This window comes from Globicephala melas, chromosome 11, assembly GCF_963455315.2.
Source record: "Globicephala melas chromosome 11, mGloMel1.2, whole genome shotgun sequence".
NCBI lineage: Eukaryota > Metazoa > Chordata > Mammalia > Artiodactyla > Delphinidae > Globicephala > Globicephala melas.
In genome coordinates this window covers 39,908,392-39,929,078 of record NC_083324.2, presented here as the reverse complement: position 1 = coordinate 39,929,078, position 20,687 = coordinate 39,908,392, and the positions used below count along the sequence as shown (strand labels likewise).

The following is a 20,687-nucleotide window of genomic DNA, read 5'->3' as shown; positions in this document are numbered from 1 at the left end:
TGAACATATTTGCTGGGCAGGAATAGAGAACGGGAGGGTGGGATGAACTGGGAGATTAGGATGGACATATATACACTACCATGTGTAAAATAGATAGCTAGTGGGAACCTGCTGTATAGCACAGGGAGCTCAGCTCGGTGCTCTGTGATGACCTGGATGGGTAGGAAGGGTGGGGTGGCGGAGGGGGGTGGTTGGGGTTGGGAGGGAGGTCCAAAAGGGAGGGGATATATGTATACATATAGCTGATTCACTTTGTTGTACAGCAGAAACTAACACAACATTGTAAAGCAATTATACTCTAATAAAAAAAAAGAATATTCTGCTGTTGTTAGGTGGAATTTCTATAAATGTCAAGTGGATGCTGTTGTTTGATGTTACTGTTAAATTCTTCTTTACCTTTACTAATATTCTGTCCAGTAGTTCTATCAATTGCTTAGAGTGGGATGTAGAAGCCCCCAACTACAACTGTGGATTTGTCTATTTCTCCTTTCAGCTCTACCAGTTTTTGTTCATTGTATTTTTTGTGTGTGTGTGTGTGTGTGCTGCGTTGCGTCTTCGTTGCGGTGTGTGGGCTTCTCATTGCAGTGGCTTCTCTTGTTGTGGAGCATGGGCTCTAGGGTGCACGGGCTTCAGTAGTTGCAGCAGGCGGGCTCAGCAGTTGTGGCTCACAGACTCTAGAGCGCAGGCTCAGTACTTGTGGCGCACGGGCTTAGTTGCTCCATGGCATGTGGGATCTTCCGGGACCAGGGCTCGAACCCATGTCCCCTGAATTGGCAGGCAGATTCTTAACCACTGCGTCACCAGGGAAGCCCATAACTTCTATTTCTTTGCTGAGATTTTCTAGTTCCATTTGTTTCAAGAGAATTCATAACTTCTTCTTGAAATAATTTTATGATGGATTTTAAAATCCTTTTTGTATATTAGCAGGTAATCACTATTTAAATTTAGTGTGCAGGTAGTTTCAATAACAATTTAGTTCCCAGGGCCCTTGTAGTGCAATACAGGCCTGCTGTGTTTTTCTGGTTCCATGAGGCTGTCACTCAATCCCTGCTGGTGTTGCCTGCAAGGGCTCAAGGCACTTCCCTGGGACAGATGGTTTCACTGGGTGGGGGATGAGTGATGCTGGACCCACGGAATGCAGACTTTCTCCTGGCCTGATTTCTGGCTGCCTGATGCTGGTGGACTTCCTGTTTTGAAGCCACTGGGAGCAGGAAGCACCTAACTGGCCTGATGATGGAGGAAAGAGTGTAGCAGGAAACCTACCTACCTTTCCTTCTGCTACTGGGTAGAAGGCTGGTGCCGCTGGTCACCTAGTGGGGACAGGGGATGAGCTTCCCTGCCACTGTGGGTGGATCAGGCCTGCAACTGCTGCCAGGTGTGAAGTGCACAACAGGTAGGCCCTGATGACCTCTGCTGACACTGTACCTGCGAGAAGATTGAGTCCACCACCACTGCTGGATATGGGGAGGGAAATAGGGCTTCCCCGTTCCTGGTCTTTGGTCAAAAGAGAGCAGGTTTTTCTTTCTTTCTTTTTGCCTTTTCTTTTTCTTTTATCTATGCTTGTTGGTGATTCCAGGTTGTAGACACCCTCCAGTGCCCAGACAAGGACACGTGGAAGATTAAAAAGAAAAGCCAAGGGAACTCACTGCACTGTCCTTCCTCAAGTCCTGAGCCCTACCCAGCCTGCCCTCTCCCTTCTACCTTTCAGATTCCTTTTCTGATTATCTGGTGCATTCTTTCCAGAGTATTTAGCTGTATTTAGAAGAGATGAACAGGAAAAAGTGAATCAATGTCACCTTCTCTTGGAAGGAGATTTTCTAATGTATAGCATTTTGTACTTTTTGATGCTTGAAACCATATGCATTTCTAGTTGAAAACGGAATTTTTTTAGTTTTAAAAATATAAAGAAAGAAAACCACCCCCACCATGCAAGGTATTGGTAACGCCTCTGTTATAGAGCAAGCTGAAAGAATATCTCACCAAATGTCTGACTTGTTGCCACTGGCCACTGGCATCAGACCACCATGAACATTTTTCAATAAGCACAGGATTTTTCAGCAAACAACATGAACACTTCATGAAGTCTCACTGCTTATGATATAAACATGCAACATCTCAACCTGCACAAGTTAAGTGTCACCCAGTGAAAAATGCATGACCGCCACATAAGCAGAAACCATAGTCTTCCTCCCAGATAGTGCTTCTCACCATGAGCCTCCTCCTTTGCTTCCGGGGTATATACCAGCCAACTGCTAGAGACCACCACCCAAATGTCCCTACATTTCCACAGAAGAATGTTCACAAAGAACACAAAACTGCTCCCTTCTGTTGCATCTTTCCATTATTTGTACTACTACTTGCTGGAAAACCCAGGCTCAAAATCACAGCATCATTTTTAACTCCCCCCTGCCGCCCCCCCCACCTTCCACACCCAGTTTTCAAGTCCAGTTGATTTCGCTTCTGGTATACTTCCCCTATCACGTCCTCAGTAGTTCACCTTTTACTACTACATGTATCCAACTGTCATCATGGGATTTTTTTGCCTTCAATCCTCTGTCTTCCAGTTTATCTTTTCTACTGAGAACAGGTGAATCCTCTCAAAGCCAAATTTGGGCCACTTTATTTATTGTCATAGGCAGTCAGGACAGTTTTTTGAACATGGGAGTAAGGTTTAAACAACTCAGGGAACAACTAAGCTTGGGTTCCAAACAACTTTCTAGATTTGTTATCCCATTATTTCTTGCCACAGATGTACAGATGGCTTTGGCATATTTGCTCAACCCACATCCTTCTCCAGAGGAGCCCCAGATGAAGTGGGCAGCTCAAAATGGCCAAGACTGGTGAAGAAGGTTTTGGTACCTGGCACACAGGTGACTGGACCAAGCTGAGACAATAAGATATACTTACTCATTCTTTCCCTAAAAGAAAGAAAATATGAAAACTATAGCCAAGCAACCTTGGGTTCCTGAGATATAAAGTAGGGCACAGAACCCAAAACCATGGCAACCAATGTCCTGTACAGACCAGAGACACAAAGGAAGCAAAAAGTAAGAGACGGCAGAGAACAGTTTCCAGAAGGGAAGAGAATGGAACACATGTTCAGGGCAAAGCAGAGGTCCTAAGTGAGACACACAATGGCTGTAGCTGGGCTACACTTCCTGAAATAGGATTCCCTGAGATTGTCAACAAATAGCTTTTTATAAATTTGAGTTCCTATGACTGTGTTTCTGTTCTTTGAAACTAAATAATAATTAAGAGAAGCCCCACAAATACTCATCATTGTTCTTTTACCTAATGTGAGCTGTCTGAGCTTCATACCTTTGCCTGGAAGGCTTTCCCTCCACTTTGTTAGGCTTCCAAGGCCACCTCCTCCCAAAAGTTTTCATGATTCACAATCCTCTCATACAACCCCCACCCCCCGACCCCTGCCACCCCAACTAGATCACAAGTCGTTCGAGGATAAGGACAATATCCAGGGCCTAGGTAGTGGCATATGATAGGTATGGTGAACAATGAATCCTTATATAGCTTTATCTACATAGAGTTTAGCAGTCAGCATTCAAACATTTATTAGGTGAACAGATCAGTGAGGTTTGTCAGTCATCTGACATTTTTTTCCTACCAGCGTGAACTTCTCTTAGTGTGAACTAAGACAAACTTGTTCTGAAATAAACAAAAATCTTCACTCATTACCACCTAGAAGGTATACGGCACTGAATTGGGCACCTGGGGATCAAGCAAAAGAAGATGAGACAATCCTATCCAGGAGGCCCTTACAGTTCTGCTACAGTTAGAAGGAAGCGACAGCATAGGACACCTGAGTCTTATCATCTTGGAGTCATAAGAAATCATGGAGGAAATATGACGCTTTTTTGCCCACCTCTATTTAAAAAAAAAAAACACGCCACACACCTGCCAGTCTTCAAGGGTCCTTTCCACTTACCCTTCCCCCTAGAAAATACCACTTCTAATATTAAGAAAAAAATGAGTAAAATATTTTTGTAAAAATGTACTGAGAGGTATAAATACTAGAGGAAATGGTTCCTAGGAAAAGAGGCTATTTTTATAACAAACAAAACACATATTGTAAATCTCCATTAACTAGCTTGTGAATCACGGTCCTTTGTGCACAAACTGGACTCAGAGGAAAACAAGCTTTTGTAAGACCACCAACAATAAGACCCGTGGAGAGCTGGGGGTGGGGAAGAGAAGAAAGGGCCAGGAAGAAAGACAAAGCGGCAGCCGCAAGGACCGCAACATTTAGCTGTTTATTAACCACAAGTCTCTCCACTGTCCACTTTCCCTTTCTTCCCCTTCTCCCCACAAATCCTCCTAACACACATATACAGAGAGAAAACTAGAAGCAAGACCGGGTCAAACATGAAGAACAGGAAAAGAATATTAAATAGCCAGCTTTAAAAGGCTCTTTTTCAGCTTGAACAAAAGCAAAACGTTCTCAAAAGCAAAACGGAAAACAGAGCTTGCATCCAGGCTGCGCTACTTAATGAGAGGAGGTTAGTGCTGATAAAGCCATTGTGAATCCACAGTGACAGATTTTCAAGCAAGGAAATCAATCAGTTGTGATTGGATGATTTAGGGCTCGGGAATCATCTGGTTCAAACCAACAGGGAGCTGAGGGGTGGGAGGATGGGGGGAGGGGTGGGCAGGGTGACATGAGGTCAAGTAAGGGGCTCTATGTCTTACGCCTACCCCTCTCTGATGGGATTCGGACCACACCCTCAGTCCACACCATCTGTCACACCAACAGACGTGCAGGTTGACCCAGCTAGAGTCACTTTGTGCACTCTCTCGCATCACTCTCCCCAACCTTCCGATGCAAGGGAATTCAGCTTTCCCTGGGCAGTCATAGACTCCAAGCAGGAATGAGCCGCCTAACGCTCCTGCCGGTAATCTGCCACTTTGGTTCCTTCCTTGCCGTCTGCTTGTTCCCCATGGAGACAAAATTTAGAAACATACCATCACGTGGGGTCTCTTCACACAGGAACGATGGAGTGCTCTGGGTTGTGGTGACCTCAATTTCCTTCTTCCCTGCCAGAACTGTCTGTCCTGGCCGTTTCTCACCTCCTCGGCAGACTTGGAAGCATGAATCCGCTCTAGTTTCACTAGTATCTTCTTGTCCTTTTTCCTTGCTGCTTACTTCAGGAATCTGCTCCAGCTTACCATGGAGATAGAACCCAGCAGTGCCCAGTTCCCTCTTCCCAGAGCTGCTGCTGCTGCTGTTGTTGAAGTGGGTCAGTTCTTCTCTCCTCTTGGCCACTGGTTCCTCGCAGTTGAAAGGAGGTATCTCTTCAGTAGGCAGAATGGGCAGTTCTCCAGGGTTCAATTTGTGGCTGGCTGTCTGTTCCTCAGCCACCGTCATGGAGCGCCTAATGGCAGGAGCCCCCAGTTTTTTGGGTGTGGGACTCAGCATTGGGCTACCGGTGAGGAGTAGCAGGCCAGAAGAAAGCTCTTCTTGGGCGGGAAGTTCAGGATACTTATCTGCAAGGTTGACAGCTGGGGGGACTGAGAGATGAGAGCACTCAGACAGGGCCCGGCGCATTGCCTTTTTCTGCTGGGGGGCTTGGTCAAGCAAAGCCCCCTCCTCGGTAGAACTCAATTTCTCCAACTCCTTATCATGGTCTTTGATATGAGAGCTGGCATTCACATAGTCCGGGGTGAACTCGACCCTAGTGATTGGTGGAATGGCAGTGGGTGAGTGCGCAACAGTGGGGGCTGGGTGGGCTACAGCCACCGCTAGGGAGGACTCATATTCGAGCTGCCCAGAGCTATCACTCACCACCCCAATCACCCGGCAGCCAGCAGGGATGCCATTCTCCTTTCCTGGAGTTCCTTCCCTTGAGTGCTGAGGGTCTTGAGCCACTGACACGGGATGGAAGTTGGGGTTCCAAACACTGGTTTCCTGCTCCTTAACATACTGGGTGGGCATGTCAGCAGCCCCAGGGAAATCCAGATCTGGCTGGCTCTCTGTCTCCGGCACATTCTTCCCTGCCACCGTCCCCGGAACTATAGTGGCTTTGTTTTTGTATGGCCCCTCTCTGGGTCCCAGATGTAACTCGCCCGTCTTCTGGTGCACTGAGTTCCCCTCCAAGGGATGGCAGCTGTCTGCAATCACATACCTGCTCGCAAGGTGACCCGAGGTGGCTTGATACTCCTTGTCCTGCGCTTCAATGCCGAGCTCTTTGTCTAGCTTCCCCTCAAAGAAGCAGAGCTTATTCTGCTCCAGGAAGCTGGCATTCTTCACAAGCCCGTCTTTCAGCTGCCCGTCCATGCTGACATTCAGCCCGATCTCATTCAGCTTGCCCTCTGTCCTCTGCCACTCAAACCCAGCTTGGCTCATTTCTTTTGTGGAATCCACCCAGCACTGTGCAGGCTGGCCCTGACAGAGCTGGCCGGGAGTGGCAGTGCGTGAGGCTGGCTGCCTGTGTGAGAGCGACATCGCCTCTTCCACGGCTCTCCCCGCTGCTCCTGGAGCTCTAACACCACCTATGATCACAGAGCTGGCAGTGACATCACACCAGCATTCATGACTAAACCTGTCTTTCGCCCAACACTCCTCTCTCCTCAAGCAGTTGGATGATAAATGTATTTACTAGTGTGAAAGGAACGAAGGAAGAAGGAAGGAATGAATGAAAAAGAAAGAGAAAGCAAGGAACCTGCTCCTTTCTGCACAATCGAATGCCACTGTTAAACTGAAAATGTAATTTCCTGTTAACTGGCACTCTGTTTAGATCTGCAATTTAAAACACGGGATGGTGCTAATCTGGGTACTGAGGATAGTAATGATGCCGGCTTTCACCAGTATAGACACGTGTGTACCCACACACTCGCTTATGTGACACTATGCCCACACTTGCACTGTCACCTACTCAAAAAACTGTTTTAAAAATAAGACTGATTTGCCACTCCTAAGCCATAACCCTTAAAGAACAAAGACTCCAAAAATTTGCTCAAAATTTCACTTAAAACAAAGAATCTTAATGTAATATCAAAATTGGAGGCATTCATTTCTCAGAGGAAGAGTAGTTTTGTTGTCACAACAACTTATCAAATTAACTTGAAAACTGACTTGCGTGAGTCCCCAAAGCCCAGTGAGAGCTCCATCTTGTAGCTCTGCATTGTGCAAGAGTCTAATAAGTGGTTCATTTAAAGGTTTCAGTGATCAGCACTTTGGGGACATGTAACCAAGTTGTAAGACACTTGTGTGACAATACATCCTCGCACTTTTACTCCTGCCCCGATCCCTCTTAGTTTCTTGGACAAGATGTGTCTCTCCCTCCTACACCAGCCCTGCCTGCTCTTTCCAGCCTGCTGATGACTTAGTTGCCACGGGAACACACTGCAGCAGTTCATCTTCCTCCGACCTCTAGGACTTAGGGACCTTGGCTATCTGTGGCTTGGGGTTTTAGCCGCCCACCAGAGCCCACTGCCCCCATTTAACTCAGCATAGTCCTTTGCTGCCCTGAGCTTTGAGTTTACAAACAGTACTTTCAGGATTGAGGTACCCACAAGAGAAAATTCTTGAAAAAAAAGTTACACTGAAAGGATAGGAAAAACTCTGCCTTGAACAAAGCTGATTTTTGTTGCCTAGCCTGTAAGTCGCTAATTGAAGTAACATAGGATATTGTGAAAGTCTATCAAGAATACAAGAGAAGGGCTTCCCTGGTGGCGCAGTGGTTGAGAGTCCGCCTGCCGATGCAGGGGACACGGGTTCGTGCCCCGGTCCGGGAAGATCCCACATGCCGCGGAGCGGCTGGGCCCGTGAGCCATGGCCGCTGGGCCTGCGCGTCCAGAGCCTGTGCTCCGCAACAGGAGAGGCCACAACAGCGAGGCCCACATACCGCAAAAAAAAAAAAAAAAAAAAAAGAATACAAGAGATGGATTTCCCTGGTGTCACAGTGGTTAAGAATCCGCCTGCCAATGCAGGGGACACAGGTTCGAGCCCTGGTCCAGGAAGATCCCACATGCCGCGGAGCAACTAAGCCCATGCACCACAATTACTGAGCCCGCGAGCCACAACTACTGAAGCCCACGTGCCTAGAGCCCGGCTCCGCAACAAGAGAAGCCACCAGAATTAGAAGCCCGCGCACCTTGCCTCAACTAGAGAAAGTCCACGTGCAGCAATGAAGACCCAATGCAGCCAAAAAAAAAGTGAAGAGATTACCAAGGCCCAGCCCAAGAAAGCTTCCTTAACTGGAGCCTCTGTCCCCATTACTCAACTTCTCTACTTGCTATTCATACCCTGCACATAATATTCTCAATTCCCAACTAGAGCGCAAGAACCAACCCTAATATGTTTCCTGCGTTAGCATCAGTACCTAACACAGAGCTATGTTCATGGTCAGGAGTGGCAATGTTGCAAAGCTGGAAAAAATGTGAACTTAACCTCTGTCCTGAACATTAACTGAACTCATATATACCTCTCCTTCCCCTTGACCTTAAGTAGCTTAGCAGCAATACATGCGAAAGCACAATAAAGGTTCATTAGCAAGAAACTAGGGTCACCTTACTTTTCAGCAAAGCTCTCACCAAGGAAGAGCAAGGAAGGATGTATAATAAAATGAAAAATGAAGGTGGTGCCAGGAGGGTCATGATTCTAATTAGTAATGGGAAAAAATAAGAGATGAGTCTTGGGTATATAAAGGCTTGGTGATAAAACATGGTCAAATTCTGGCTTTCAAAGAATGAGGAAGGTGTGTCTTTATTCCTTAGCAATTGTCTGCTACTATTTTCCATTCTCAAGTGGACTTACATTTACGTTGGTGTCCTGTTACAGTGCTCAGCACTGTGAGCGTCCCTTCACTGCTGCTTCTGAGTGGGCAAGCATGTCCTCCTGCTTCACTAAGAAAACATGGAGATCCAGAGGCTTTTACAGAGGGGAGGGGACAGAGTGGCTTATAGTTTGATTACACTATTGCTTTGCAACACGTACCAAGGAAGAGATCACACGGAACAAAAATTAATGTGTTTATTTCTCCCCAATGAGGTGACTGCTACCTGGATGACAAACAATGAGAAAAATCTAGTACAGAATAATTAGTAAAACCTGAGGATGACCCTGTCAGTGCCCTAGTCCAATTCAGAATTACAAACACAATCTCACTCAGGAATGCACATTCACCCACGGGAGAGAGTTGCATCAAGGAACTCAACCCCCCCACCCCGCCCCCATCACTGTGATATTTTATCAAGTTGGCAGATGAGGAACTTACATGAAGTCTTAGAAAGTTGAGTGTGCCCAGGTAAAAAGAAATGTACTTAAGAACCTGAAGACTTAAATTCTAGACTCAGTTGCCACTAGAATTCCTTGCCTCTGGGTTCTGCTTCTACTTATTCAGAACTCACAGAAATGTCACCTCCTCTGTAAAGTCTCCTAGACCCCTAACTCCTAAACTGAATCCTTAATGTTTACACAGAACTATACTTGTTCTACTTCTTCTTAGGATTTGGAAACTACACCATAATCTTCTCTGTATGTGCCTTTCCTGGAAGCTTCTAGAAGGCAGGAATAAGACCTGTCCACCTCTGCTATGCAGGTGCCCAGCACAGTGCTTGATACAGTGCTTAAGTAGGCTCTCAAAAAAGTTCTGCTCAAGGAGGAATGGACGTATTCCTTTCACGGACTTCTATCATTTGACCTGATCTCTCCCATCGTTAAACTCATGTAGACAGGTGCTGATTTCGAATGTCCTTTGGGCTGAAGGTTTTTAAGTTCCATTCCGTCTGAGTCTGAGGAAAGTGCATGGACTCCCATGTGTCTGGTCAGAAGGCGACCTCTCTTTTATCAGACTGTATAACAACTTGTCAAGCTTCCAAGGGCTCTGGCACAGCTTGCAGGTCTCTGATCTCAGCAGATGCACTGGCAGATGTTTCTGGTTTTGCCTTGTGCCTTGAGCTAGTACTCAACCTGTTCAGGGCCTTGGTTTTGATAAGCTCCACAACTGGTTTCTCTGCATTCTTTCAGTTACCAAGGCAACAAAGCTACTTTCCAGATTGACCAAATGTTCCCTGTTACTGTCTCCAGGAAACAATTTCTAATAAATTATCATTACAATGAAAGTTGATACGTCTACTGATTACAATGATGGATGACACTCTACTAATAAAAGCTGAAGACTGTGAAGCTGCAATCTAGTTTCTTACCTGGAAGAAAATGATGTTTGTTTATATATAAATATACATGTATGCAAAAACATTTCAAAACCATATTCTACTAAATCTTAGAAAAATTTCTTAGTACATGTTTAACTCAAGAAAATCGTGATTCTTCCTGATTAACTTTCAAAAATTGGGAGGCAGACAGAATGAAAAAACTGAAGCTAGTAATCTGACTTATGTGACCCTTGATAAAGGTAATTCATTTACCAGGACCCACAAAATGGAGGCCGCCCCCGTGGCTTGGCCCACAAATCTAAATCGAAGTCAGCCTGCACTTCACTGTCAAGGAAAGCACCTCACTGTCAAAGAAACCTAAAACACACCAAACAGTCCTTCGAATCAGCTTCAGCTAGCTCACCTTGCCCTAGAAAATTGGACCTGTTAGCCTTATAAGGAAACCCCAGACCTCCTAGCCAGTCATGCCCTATTTCCCCCAGTTGCCGCTTATAACGCTCTATAAAACTCGCTCTTGCCCAGAATCCCTCGGTAAGAGCGGTCCACTGTTGTCCGCTGTACTCCCCTAATCCATGGATTGTTCTCCCTTAAGTAAAGGACATCACACTCATTACTAAATTGCATTATTTTTGTCATTTAACAGGCAAAAGCATTAAAATGCTTACAGATGAAAAGTCCCCCAAGAAGTACAACTTGGAAATTCCAGGCCTTTTGAGTACTGAGCCTAGCATAGCCTCCCTGAAAAAGATAAGAGATTCATGCAAGGAAACTAGGTAAAAGCCCAACTCCCTCCACCAATTACCTCCAGTGTAAAGTTTAAGATCCTCTGCTCATGGAGGTACACACGACTCTCAGGACCCTTGAAGAGCTTACCTTCTTTTCTCCCCAATCTTGTCTCAGAATGTTTCTCCCTGCTGCCCACATGATGTATATACCAGTCACACCCAAATGTTTGCTAGTCCTCAAATATTCCATGCACTTGCACTTCACTATGCCTCTGTGCAGTCTATCCCCTAGAATGCCTTACCCTGCTTATCAGCTCTTCAAACTTCCAGACCCATCAAATGTCACCTCCTCCAGTAAGCTTTCTTTTGCTCTCCTAAGAGGACTTACTTTCTGCTCTGTATTCCCATGGCATATAGCTCATCCTTCTATTACAGAACTTCTCTCACTAGAGTAAAATTATCTGTTTATGTGTTTATCTCCCCACTTTGGAATCCTTGAGGAGTAAAAGCTGTGGCTTCTTGATCTACCCTTAGAATGTGGGAATAATGTTACCTGGCGTTTGCTGAATGAATGAATGAACTAAATACTAAAAAATCCAAATCATGTTGAGTGTTCACTATCAGCAGAGCAATAGAAAACGTTTATATGACAATCAGCTTTTTGCCTAAACTTATACAAATTACATCGTTGCTGAACAGTTTAAAAACTAGCAATTTCAATCTGCTCACAGCTGAGATGACCTACTCAATGTCACAGGTAAAAATACGCATGGACGTCCCCTCTACTGTCCACTTCATATTTCAAAGGAGTAAAAATTTCTGCAACACCAAAAGTAAGAAGCAAGTTGCATTTGCTTTCTTAATCTTCCAGTGCTGTCAGCCAGAGGATAAAAGTGAGGGAGCGTGAGGGGAAGAAATTCCTTTTAAAGTAGAACAACCAATAATTGCTGGACTTGTTTCACAGAACATTTAGATGCTCTGGCTCAAATAAGGTGAACAGTAGCACAGAACTGTTTGAGGGTTAAGAGTTTAAGAGAGTGCTGAGCGTATAGTAAGTTTCAATAAACAATAACTGTTTTTAGTTACTGAACATATAGACTCTCCCAATAAATTTCATTAATATACAGCTAGTAAGAAGAAAACAAGCCAGAGAATGAGAGGGTAAGTGGGAAGAAAGCAATTAGGAAACTTCACAAATGGCACTACATTTAAGATGTGGCGCAGTGGTTAAGAATCCGCCTACCAATGCAGGGGACACGGGTTTGAGCCCTGGTCCGGGAAGATCCCACATGCCGCGGAACAACTAAGCCCAAGCACCGTAACTACGGAGCCTGCGCTCTACAGCCCACGCGCCTAGAGCCCGAGCTCCACAACAAGAGAAGCCACCGCAATGAGAAGCCCACGCACCGCAACGAAGAGTAGCCCCTGCTCGCCCCAACTAGAAAAAGCCCGTGCGTAGCAATGAAGACCCAACGCAGCCAAAAATAAATAAATAAAATTTTTAAAAAAAGATATTACCAAATGGGCACTTCTCCAGTTGTAAGACTGTAGTGAGCTCTAAGATTACAAATGATTTTTTCATCTGCTGAGCATATTTTATTTATGTACAAGGGCCTTGAAACTGTTAGGATTTGAGGTTTATAAATTACTCCAAGTTTCACACCAAAAGAATTTCCCACCATAAACTGATATTCCCAGCTGTTGGAAGACTGTTGATGGGCTCAAGAAAACTGAAGAAAAAGAAATGAAGCCAGATAAAGGGAGAAATGGCTCTCACTATGGCAAAGGGAAGGGCCTATTTATGGAGACCCATGATAACTGTCCCTCTCACAGAACAACATGCCAAGTGCACTGCCACTCACAGCTCTCCTTGGCTTCCTTCCAGGGGAGCGACTACTATGGAGCCATCGCATATACCAGAGTCCAGTAAGGATCGCCCTTTCAACCTTGCTCTTCCCTGCACAAAATACACGGTCCCAAAAGAAGTCCTTTTCGGACAAGTTGAGCTCAGATTTCCTGAAGTATCTCAATGTTCCTTACTTAGAACAATATGCATAATATGTGAAGAAACCTTCTGCTAAAGTTTCCCTAAACTTTAGGCATGAAAAAATAACAGGAGAGGAATCATTAAGCTGAAAGAGACTTTAGCAGTATATTCACTTTCCCTACTTTCAAAGAAGATAAGCGTAGCAAAAGGTAACTCAATTATAATTTTAAAACTGTCATTAGACATCATATACAGTAAAGCTCTAAGCTGGGTGGTAGGGAGAACACAGGAATAAATCAAACACAGTCTCTGCCTAGAGAATAAAATGCTAGACAGACTTAAAAGACCTAGATTCTAATCCTAAATTAGCCTCTGATTAGTTTATGTCCTCATGATGTGTCTCCATTTTCCAACTAGAAAAGTGCTTAGTTATAGAGCTTGGATATTAAAATTTTAAAAATATAATTATTAATCATCGACCTTCATCTTTTTCTTTTTAAGAACCTAAAACTTCTGGAAGGTTCCTCTGAGGCAAGAATGAGGAAAGCATGGGCCTTAGAGTCAGAACGACTTGGGTTTAAATTCTATTTCTGCCACTTCACTATCAGTGTGACTTTAATATGGAGAGCCTCCATTTCCTCACGTGTAAAATGGAGAGAATCCTTCAAAGTACTGTTGTGTGTGTGTGTGTGTGTGTGTGTGTGTGTGTGTACACGACTATCCACCTACCTATCTACAGACAACTAGACACTTAGTATTCACTCAATAGGTGGCAGATGCTATTATTTTTATGGACACCACTAATAATATCTTTACTGTCCGAACACTGAAAACCATGGGTAACACCATCCGACCACAGGAGAGTTAACATGAATGATTCGAAGTGAGGAACAAAAATAAAATTTACCAAGGCCAGGTCTATTACCAGGCATGCATGAAACATCAGAGCCCATATGAACCCATAAGGGGTTACCCTGCCTAGTTCCCTATCACAAATCCAGGCACTCCCCATTCCACTCAGTCCCCTGCCTCAGAGCCCAGGCTTGCCTAAAGCTCTGCATCTGCACATTCACCTGCTTTCTGAACATCTCTGAATAAGCATTATTAGAAACATACAAGATCTTGGGAATTCCCTGGCAGTCCAGTGGTTAGGACTCCACACTTTCACTGCCGAGGGCGGGGGTTCAATCCCTAGTCAGGCAACTAAGACCCCACAAGCCGTGAGGCCAAAGAAAAGAGAAGAAATATACAAGATCTGCACAAAGAAAGCACCAGTGAGGGACTAAGACACGTAAACCTGAACATGTGATGTTACTGAATATGGCATGTATTACATGTTGGACAGAAAAACTCAACATATGCAACAACTCTCCCTAGGGTAATCTATATTTAACGTGATTTCAAGAACAAGACTGACTGGATTTCCCCCCCCACAAACCTATGAGCCAACTGTCAAGTATATATGAAATAATAAGCAAGAATAGTCAGGAAGACTCTGAAAGATAGGGTGACATGTGGGGCTAGACCTATTAGATATTAAAATATATTATTAAGCCACATTGTGTTACTTAGAGCATGACAAAGGTGGCATTTCAGAGGGAGACAGAATATACAAATATAGTGAGACAACCAAGTAATCATATCGCATATTTCATAAACAAAATACACACACACACACACACACACACACACACACAGAAACAAATAAGCAAATTCTAGACTGATCAAAGATTAAAAATGTGAAAAATTTAAAATATTTTTATGAACTCAGAGCAGGGATGGCTTTTATAAACTGGATAATAAAGGAAGTCATTTAAGAAGTAAAACACAAAATACATTTATACCAAGTAATAATTTTTTACCTATTAGACTGGCACACCTCAACAAAGAAGAAAAACCACACTAGTAGGAGAAGTACAGGGGAACAGGTACTGGTCTATGCTCAGGGTGGGAGTATAGTTCTGGTGCAGCTCTGTGCCCCTATGAGGAACAATTTGGCAACAACTATCAAAAAGATAAACATATATTCTTCAAATCAGAGGTTCTAACCCAGAGCCCCTTTTTATTATACAGATGTATTTGTATAAGTATGTATGTACGTAAGTATGACATTCTGTATATACAAGATTAGTTTACGCACCTTGTTTCTAATAGAAAAAAAAAGGAAAACATCTGAACATCCATCAATAAAGAAGTGGTAAAATACATTAGGGTATCTCCATACAGTGAAATACTATACAGCTATTTAAAAAGACTGAGGCCCCTTTCTTTGTACTGATTTGTAAAGAGCTCTAAAATAACTAGGTTTACAAATCAAGGTACACATCAGTATGCATGATATGTCTCACTTTTATAAAATCAGGAAATATATATATCATTGATTCTTTATGCGTAAATTGTCTGAAAGGACGTGTAAGACATTGTTAACACTGGTTGCTGGAGAGGGAAACGTGGATGGGGGTTAACAGAGGGAGGCAGACTTACATTTTACTGCATATCCCGTTCTACCATGTGAATGTATTAACCTATTCAAAAGTTAATTTTTGAAAATTATAATTTTACCTACCAAAATAAAAAAAGTATAGATTGTTCTTAGGGAAGGGGTGTGATAGAATTTAGAGAAGATATTTTGTCCAACATACATCACTCCCTCCTCAGCCACTCTACAAGGCTACTCCTAACACATGTCGCTGAGGGTGGCCTGGTCAAGGTAGGAGCCCAAAAGTTCTACAGCACCTGGCTTGCCTCCTCAAGAATCACAATAAATCCTCTTCCTACATTTTTCAGTAATACTGAGCTAAAAGAGATGCCTAAGTTTCAGAAAACTTACATGTTATCCTTTAATTACCACTGAAACCAAAGAACTGGTCTAGAACCTGAAACTAATGAACTGGAGAGAGGGCTGGGAATCTTAATGAAAGCTGGAAAGCACTTTACATACAATATCATTTTCTGCCTTGGCAACAGGGTAGCTAATGGAAGATAAAAACGGAAAAGATCAGAATGTTTTATGCAAATAATAGCTTCTAGCATTCTCTACTCACACGACACACGTTCCTTACCGGGTACATATTCATGCATAGCACAAGCTTTACCCAAAACAAGTCCATACCATGCAGAACACCATCTCATGATGAAGCCTCTCCAAAAGCCTAACTGGCTACACCAAGGCCAACCAGTGTTTTTTCATTTCTGGAGTTAGTAGCTGCATCATGCAAGCTGGGAAACAGTGATTAAGTAATAGCATCATTTGTAGGCTGTGAACAGCCTCAAAGGCCATGATTAGATGTATACTTTTCAGGGGAAAAAAAACCCTTAACATTTCTAAATCTTAAAGGAATCATCATCTTCTCAGTCTCCTCTCAATTACTTCACTGATTAGAGGCAAAAAGGGCAAAATTATGAGGAATCCTATATGGGCAAGTTTTACAGACTTGCCCATGGATATGGACTATGTTTCATGGACATAGGATATGTCCAAACTCTAACCCCTGTGAAACTGTGGGCCAATGGCTGTAAGCAACAAACTGCTAAAAGATAGAGCTGCATCACTGAGAGATCATTTCCCACTTCTAGAAACACAAATAAAGTCTGTGCTTACCAATCTGGGTGGAGGCTACCATAAGGGGTTCATTTTCATTCAATCCAAAAGCAATTTGGATATTTAGTCCCACCAGCACAAGTTACATATGTATACTGGAAAAAAAAAATCCCACACACACAGCTGGACATGAAATGTTTTCTTTCCTCTTGTGAATCCTTATACAAAATAATGATATGATTAAAATTTGGCTGTAAACTTTACACATAGGAGGCACACTTTTTTTTTTAAAAAAAATTTAAGAATATCATGGATGGTGATAGACTTTCTGCTAAACAATTTATTGTTTGAAATTCAACTTCCCCTGAAAGTCAAGGTTCAGTGCTGGGTAAAAAGGCATGCAACCAAGTCACCAGCCTCCCAAGCTGGACACAAGGCATGCCTTCGCTGCAGAAAACACATAATTAGCAGTTACAGGTCTTCATGCCAACAAACCAATGGTTAACAAGAATGATTAGAGTCTGGATGGAACCAAAGCACAAGCTCTTTGCCTTTCTGATGCTGACCAAAAGCCACAAGCACACACATTTCCCCACGGCAGGTTCATACCACTGGACTTGAGTTGCTTGGATCGCTCTCGTTCCTGGACTGTAGATTTTGGTAAAAGTGGAGTGAGTCCTCGGGACTTGGTGGGTCTCATGTAGCCTTTCATGGGTTCTGCCGCTCTGCTTTTATCTTCCTTCTTCCCTTGTCCCAGTGCCTTCGGTTCAGATTTTTCTGTCATTTTCTCAGGTGCCTCTAAGATCTTGTCTTTGGGTTCTGGGAGTTGAAGAGCCTTGGAAGCAGTCACTACTAACTCATCTACCACCCTTGAAGGAGTCACTTCAACTTTGCCATCTAAGACACCTGACTGGAGTTCTGGTGGTGCCAAGGAAACACATGCCATTTCTCTGCTTTCAGAATCCAGACTGATTTCTTCCAATTTATCCTTTTCACTTTCTGGTGGCAAAAGAGTCGTATCTACCTCCTTATTCAAACTATCTGGGCCCTGGGAATCTCTATTTTCAGCACGTTGGTCCTCACAGAAACTGGGCTTTTGTGCTTTGTCTCCCATTAGGTCAAGAATTGGAACTGGAGCAGAACCTTCCTCAGACTCTTTCTGTTTGTTTACTGGACATGTTGGAAAATTACTGCTATCTGCACATGCTTCTAGGACTCTGACCCCACCTGCCAGGCTTTGTTCTTCTATGAGCACGCCAGAAAGAAGGTGGCCCCCTGCTGGCTCTGTGGTTTTCTCTACTGAGTGCTTTGATGCACCACTGGGCACTGACTCAGATTCTCCTATCACATGCCCTCCGTCTATCCCTGCTTCGTTTTTCATGGGACCAGCAAGCTCACCTTTATTCTGAAGACAGCTAACTCCATGGTTATTAACTGTTTCTATGGCTGCTGTCAGAGTTAGGGCAACTCCTCCTGTGCTTGTAGAGGGCATAACAGCACAGGGAGCCTTGGGTCTTTCTTCAACTGGGACTCCAACTTTGCTGCAATTATCTACCTCTAATAATTTGGAAATCTGGGCTGGAGCTGTCTCTTGCCTGCTTTCTGCCAAGGTGTCTGGAAATGAATCACTTTCCTTTACTACTTGAAAAGTAGAAGGGGGCAGTTTTTCACAGGCTGCTGATTCCTGAGCCTCTAGGGGGACTGTCTTATTCATCAATCCTGGTGGTGTTCTAGGGCAGGTAAATGTAATATTTCTATTTTCATCCACATAGCCCATTCCTTCAATTCTGTGGTCCCCTATGGTTTCCATGGGAACATGTATTTTAGTTGCATCTATCTTATTCTCCAGAATGTGCTTCTCAGGGAAACTATTTTTAACCTTTTTGCTTTTTCCATCATTACTCCTTTTATTTGGTTTGTCAGCAACTGCAGTATGTCTCTTGGCCACATCTGTCTTATTCTCCTCAGACAGTACTGAAGGAACAAATCCTGCCCCCTGGATTTGGTCTTGGCAGCTCACATCTGTCACCTTGGTAGCTGGTTCAGTAACAGCAAAATCCTTGCCTGCGCTTGTTTTGTTCCTGCCAAGAGCCCCAAGCTTAGAAAAATTAACCTCAACATTTCTACCCTTTTGGTCAACTCCTTCCACTGTGGGTGTATCTGATATACGTGAGAACAAAGGGTCATGAGCTATGGGGAAAGTAAGTTCTAATTCTCTGTTTTGATGGGGAGTACTACCAATATCCCCACGCTTCCCTACAAAAGGTGGGTTGAGGATTTCTTCCTTCCTCTCCATTCTAGCAGGCTGTGTGGAATAACTATTTTTAAACTTTTTGTTTTTGTCTTCACTGCCTCTTTTTGTAGGCTTTTCAGAAATCCAGGGAGCTGCCTCATGATCCATCCAAGGACATTTTTCCTCCTCGCTCTGGTTGCCGACACGCATGCCTATGGCTACAGCTCCTCTTTCTGTTCTAGCACCGGAAGTCTGAATCACGCCTGACCCATTTCCCAAAGGAATCAACGCCTGCAAGGTGCCTGCCACCCTCAGGTCAGTCATCTCCTTAGGGTCCCGCATCACCACTGCCTCAGTGAGCTCAGCCACGGTCCCTGGTTGCTCTGAAGAACCCAGCCCCAGCTCCTCGCTTTTATCCATTCTTTCCATTTTAGGCGCTGGCTCACTTGGCACAAGAACAATTGTGTCCTTGCTGTCCTTCTGGCTGTCCGCAAGCCACAGCAGCTCAGACCTTGCTCTCACCTTCCCAGAACTTGCTCTCATCTTCCCAGAACTTCCCTTTCCCTTCCTGCTTTTGCCATCACCTGCCATTCTCTTAAATGGTTCATTCCCTAGTCCAGGAACCTGAGCTAACACCGTGTCCTGTGGCTGCTCAGAAGCAAAGATGCTGTTCTCCTGTCTTTCCTTGGGAATACTTTCCTTTTTTAGTTCTTTAACCTCTTCAGCTCCCTCAGAAAACTCTTTCTGTTTGTCATTCTGCAGTTTAGTCATTTTACTTTCATCACTCCCTTCTTTTAGACTACTTACTAATGGATTATCTGCTGTCAAAGTGGGTATGGAATTAGGCAGTTCTTTTGCTGCTTTGGGTTTTGAAACTCTACCCTCAGCCCCTTGGTCCAAGACAGGAGAGCAACCCTCTTTGGGTCTGATCTCCAAAGGAATTTCTACTTTGTGTGGAAAAACTTCTGTCAGGGGTCCTTTCAGATTGAGGGAGCCTACTGTCTGGCTTTTATCCACAGGAGTCTCGAGGTAGGGTGCAGGCTGTGGTTTGCACTCATCTTGCTGCAGCAATTTCTTGTCTTGGCTCTGTGGTGCTGACTTGTTACCTCTCACCTCTGCCTCTACTCTCAGTTTGGGCTGAGAATTTACTGCAGTTTTCGGGGGTTCTTCCAAAGGACACAAAGGAATGCTGAGACCCTCGGAGGCAAAGTTCTCAGCTACCAGTTTGGCTGCCCTGGAATCAATTTCACATCCCTTTTTCAAGTTTTCTCTGGATACCAGCCCATGTTCTGTGCCCACAGTGGTAGGCTGGCTGGGGGGAACACCTGACTTTTGTGGGTCAGTGGCAGAGGGATGACCTTTAGGCTCATCTGCATTGTCATCATCCCAAGGTCCCCCAGCCCGGGGCTGAGAGTATCTCTTTTGCTTTGGTTTCTTCTTTTTTTTCTTCATCATCATCGGTGTTCTTTCTATATCCCAGGACTCCCTGCCAAGATCCCTCTGGGGTTCAAGGAAGTCACCATGAATAGTTTTCCTCTGGTTCCCAGGCTCACCACAGGAAGACGAACCAGAAACCCAACCCAACTCAGACAAAGGGCAGGGGCCCAGCCCAGGATCAAGAGTCTTCCGTGGAGAAGAGCCTCCCAGCAGCTCAGGAGGGACCCTGGCAAGCCTGGGCCGGGCGGGCCGGGCGGACCTGCGATCACTGGGTCTGCACGCTTTTTTGGCTTGTGTGGGAAGGGTACCTGCAATACATGAAGTTGGCCAAAATTCCAAACAGAAAACCCCTTGTTATTCTTTCTTTAAGAAAATGTCCATTTAGTGACTCATTTAAGTAGTCTATTTTCACCAACCCACATACTGATTCATTTAGGAAAAGTTTTTTTCCAAAACATTTCTCACTCTTAACTGGGATTAGTAAATATTTAACAAAAATCAAAGATCATCATCTTGGGTAAAGACTTTTTTTTACAAAATGTATTTACAAAATATTCAAAACTTGATAAAAGAAATTCAAACAGCGATCTTCTAATCTGTATAATAAGCACCTACTGCCTATAAACCTCCTCT

The 20,687-nt window shown here is 44.1% G+C and overlaps 1 protein-coding gene across 11 annotated transcripts in view; it reads right to left on the bottom strand.

Moving 5' to 3' along the window:
* MAP4 (microtubule associated protein 4) overlaps window positions 1-20,687 on the bottom strand; it is a 167,897-nt gene that overhangs the window by 23,018 nt on the left and 124,192 nt on the right. The window contains exons 9-10 of one of the 11 annotated variants that reach the window (XM_060307203.2): window positions 16,994-20,362; window positions 12,536-12,586 (exon numbers count right to left, since the gene is read on the bottom strand). The exons of the other annotated variants lie outside the window; for them this stretch is intronic. Of the exons in view, the coding sequence (XP_060163186.2) occupies window positions 12,536-12,586; window positions 16,994-20,362 (3,420 nt within the window). The remainder of the gene's footprint in view (window positions 1-12,535; window positions 12,587-16,993; window positions 20,363-20,687) is intronic. 11 annotated transcript variants of the gene reach the window in all.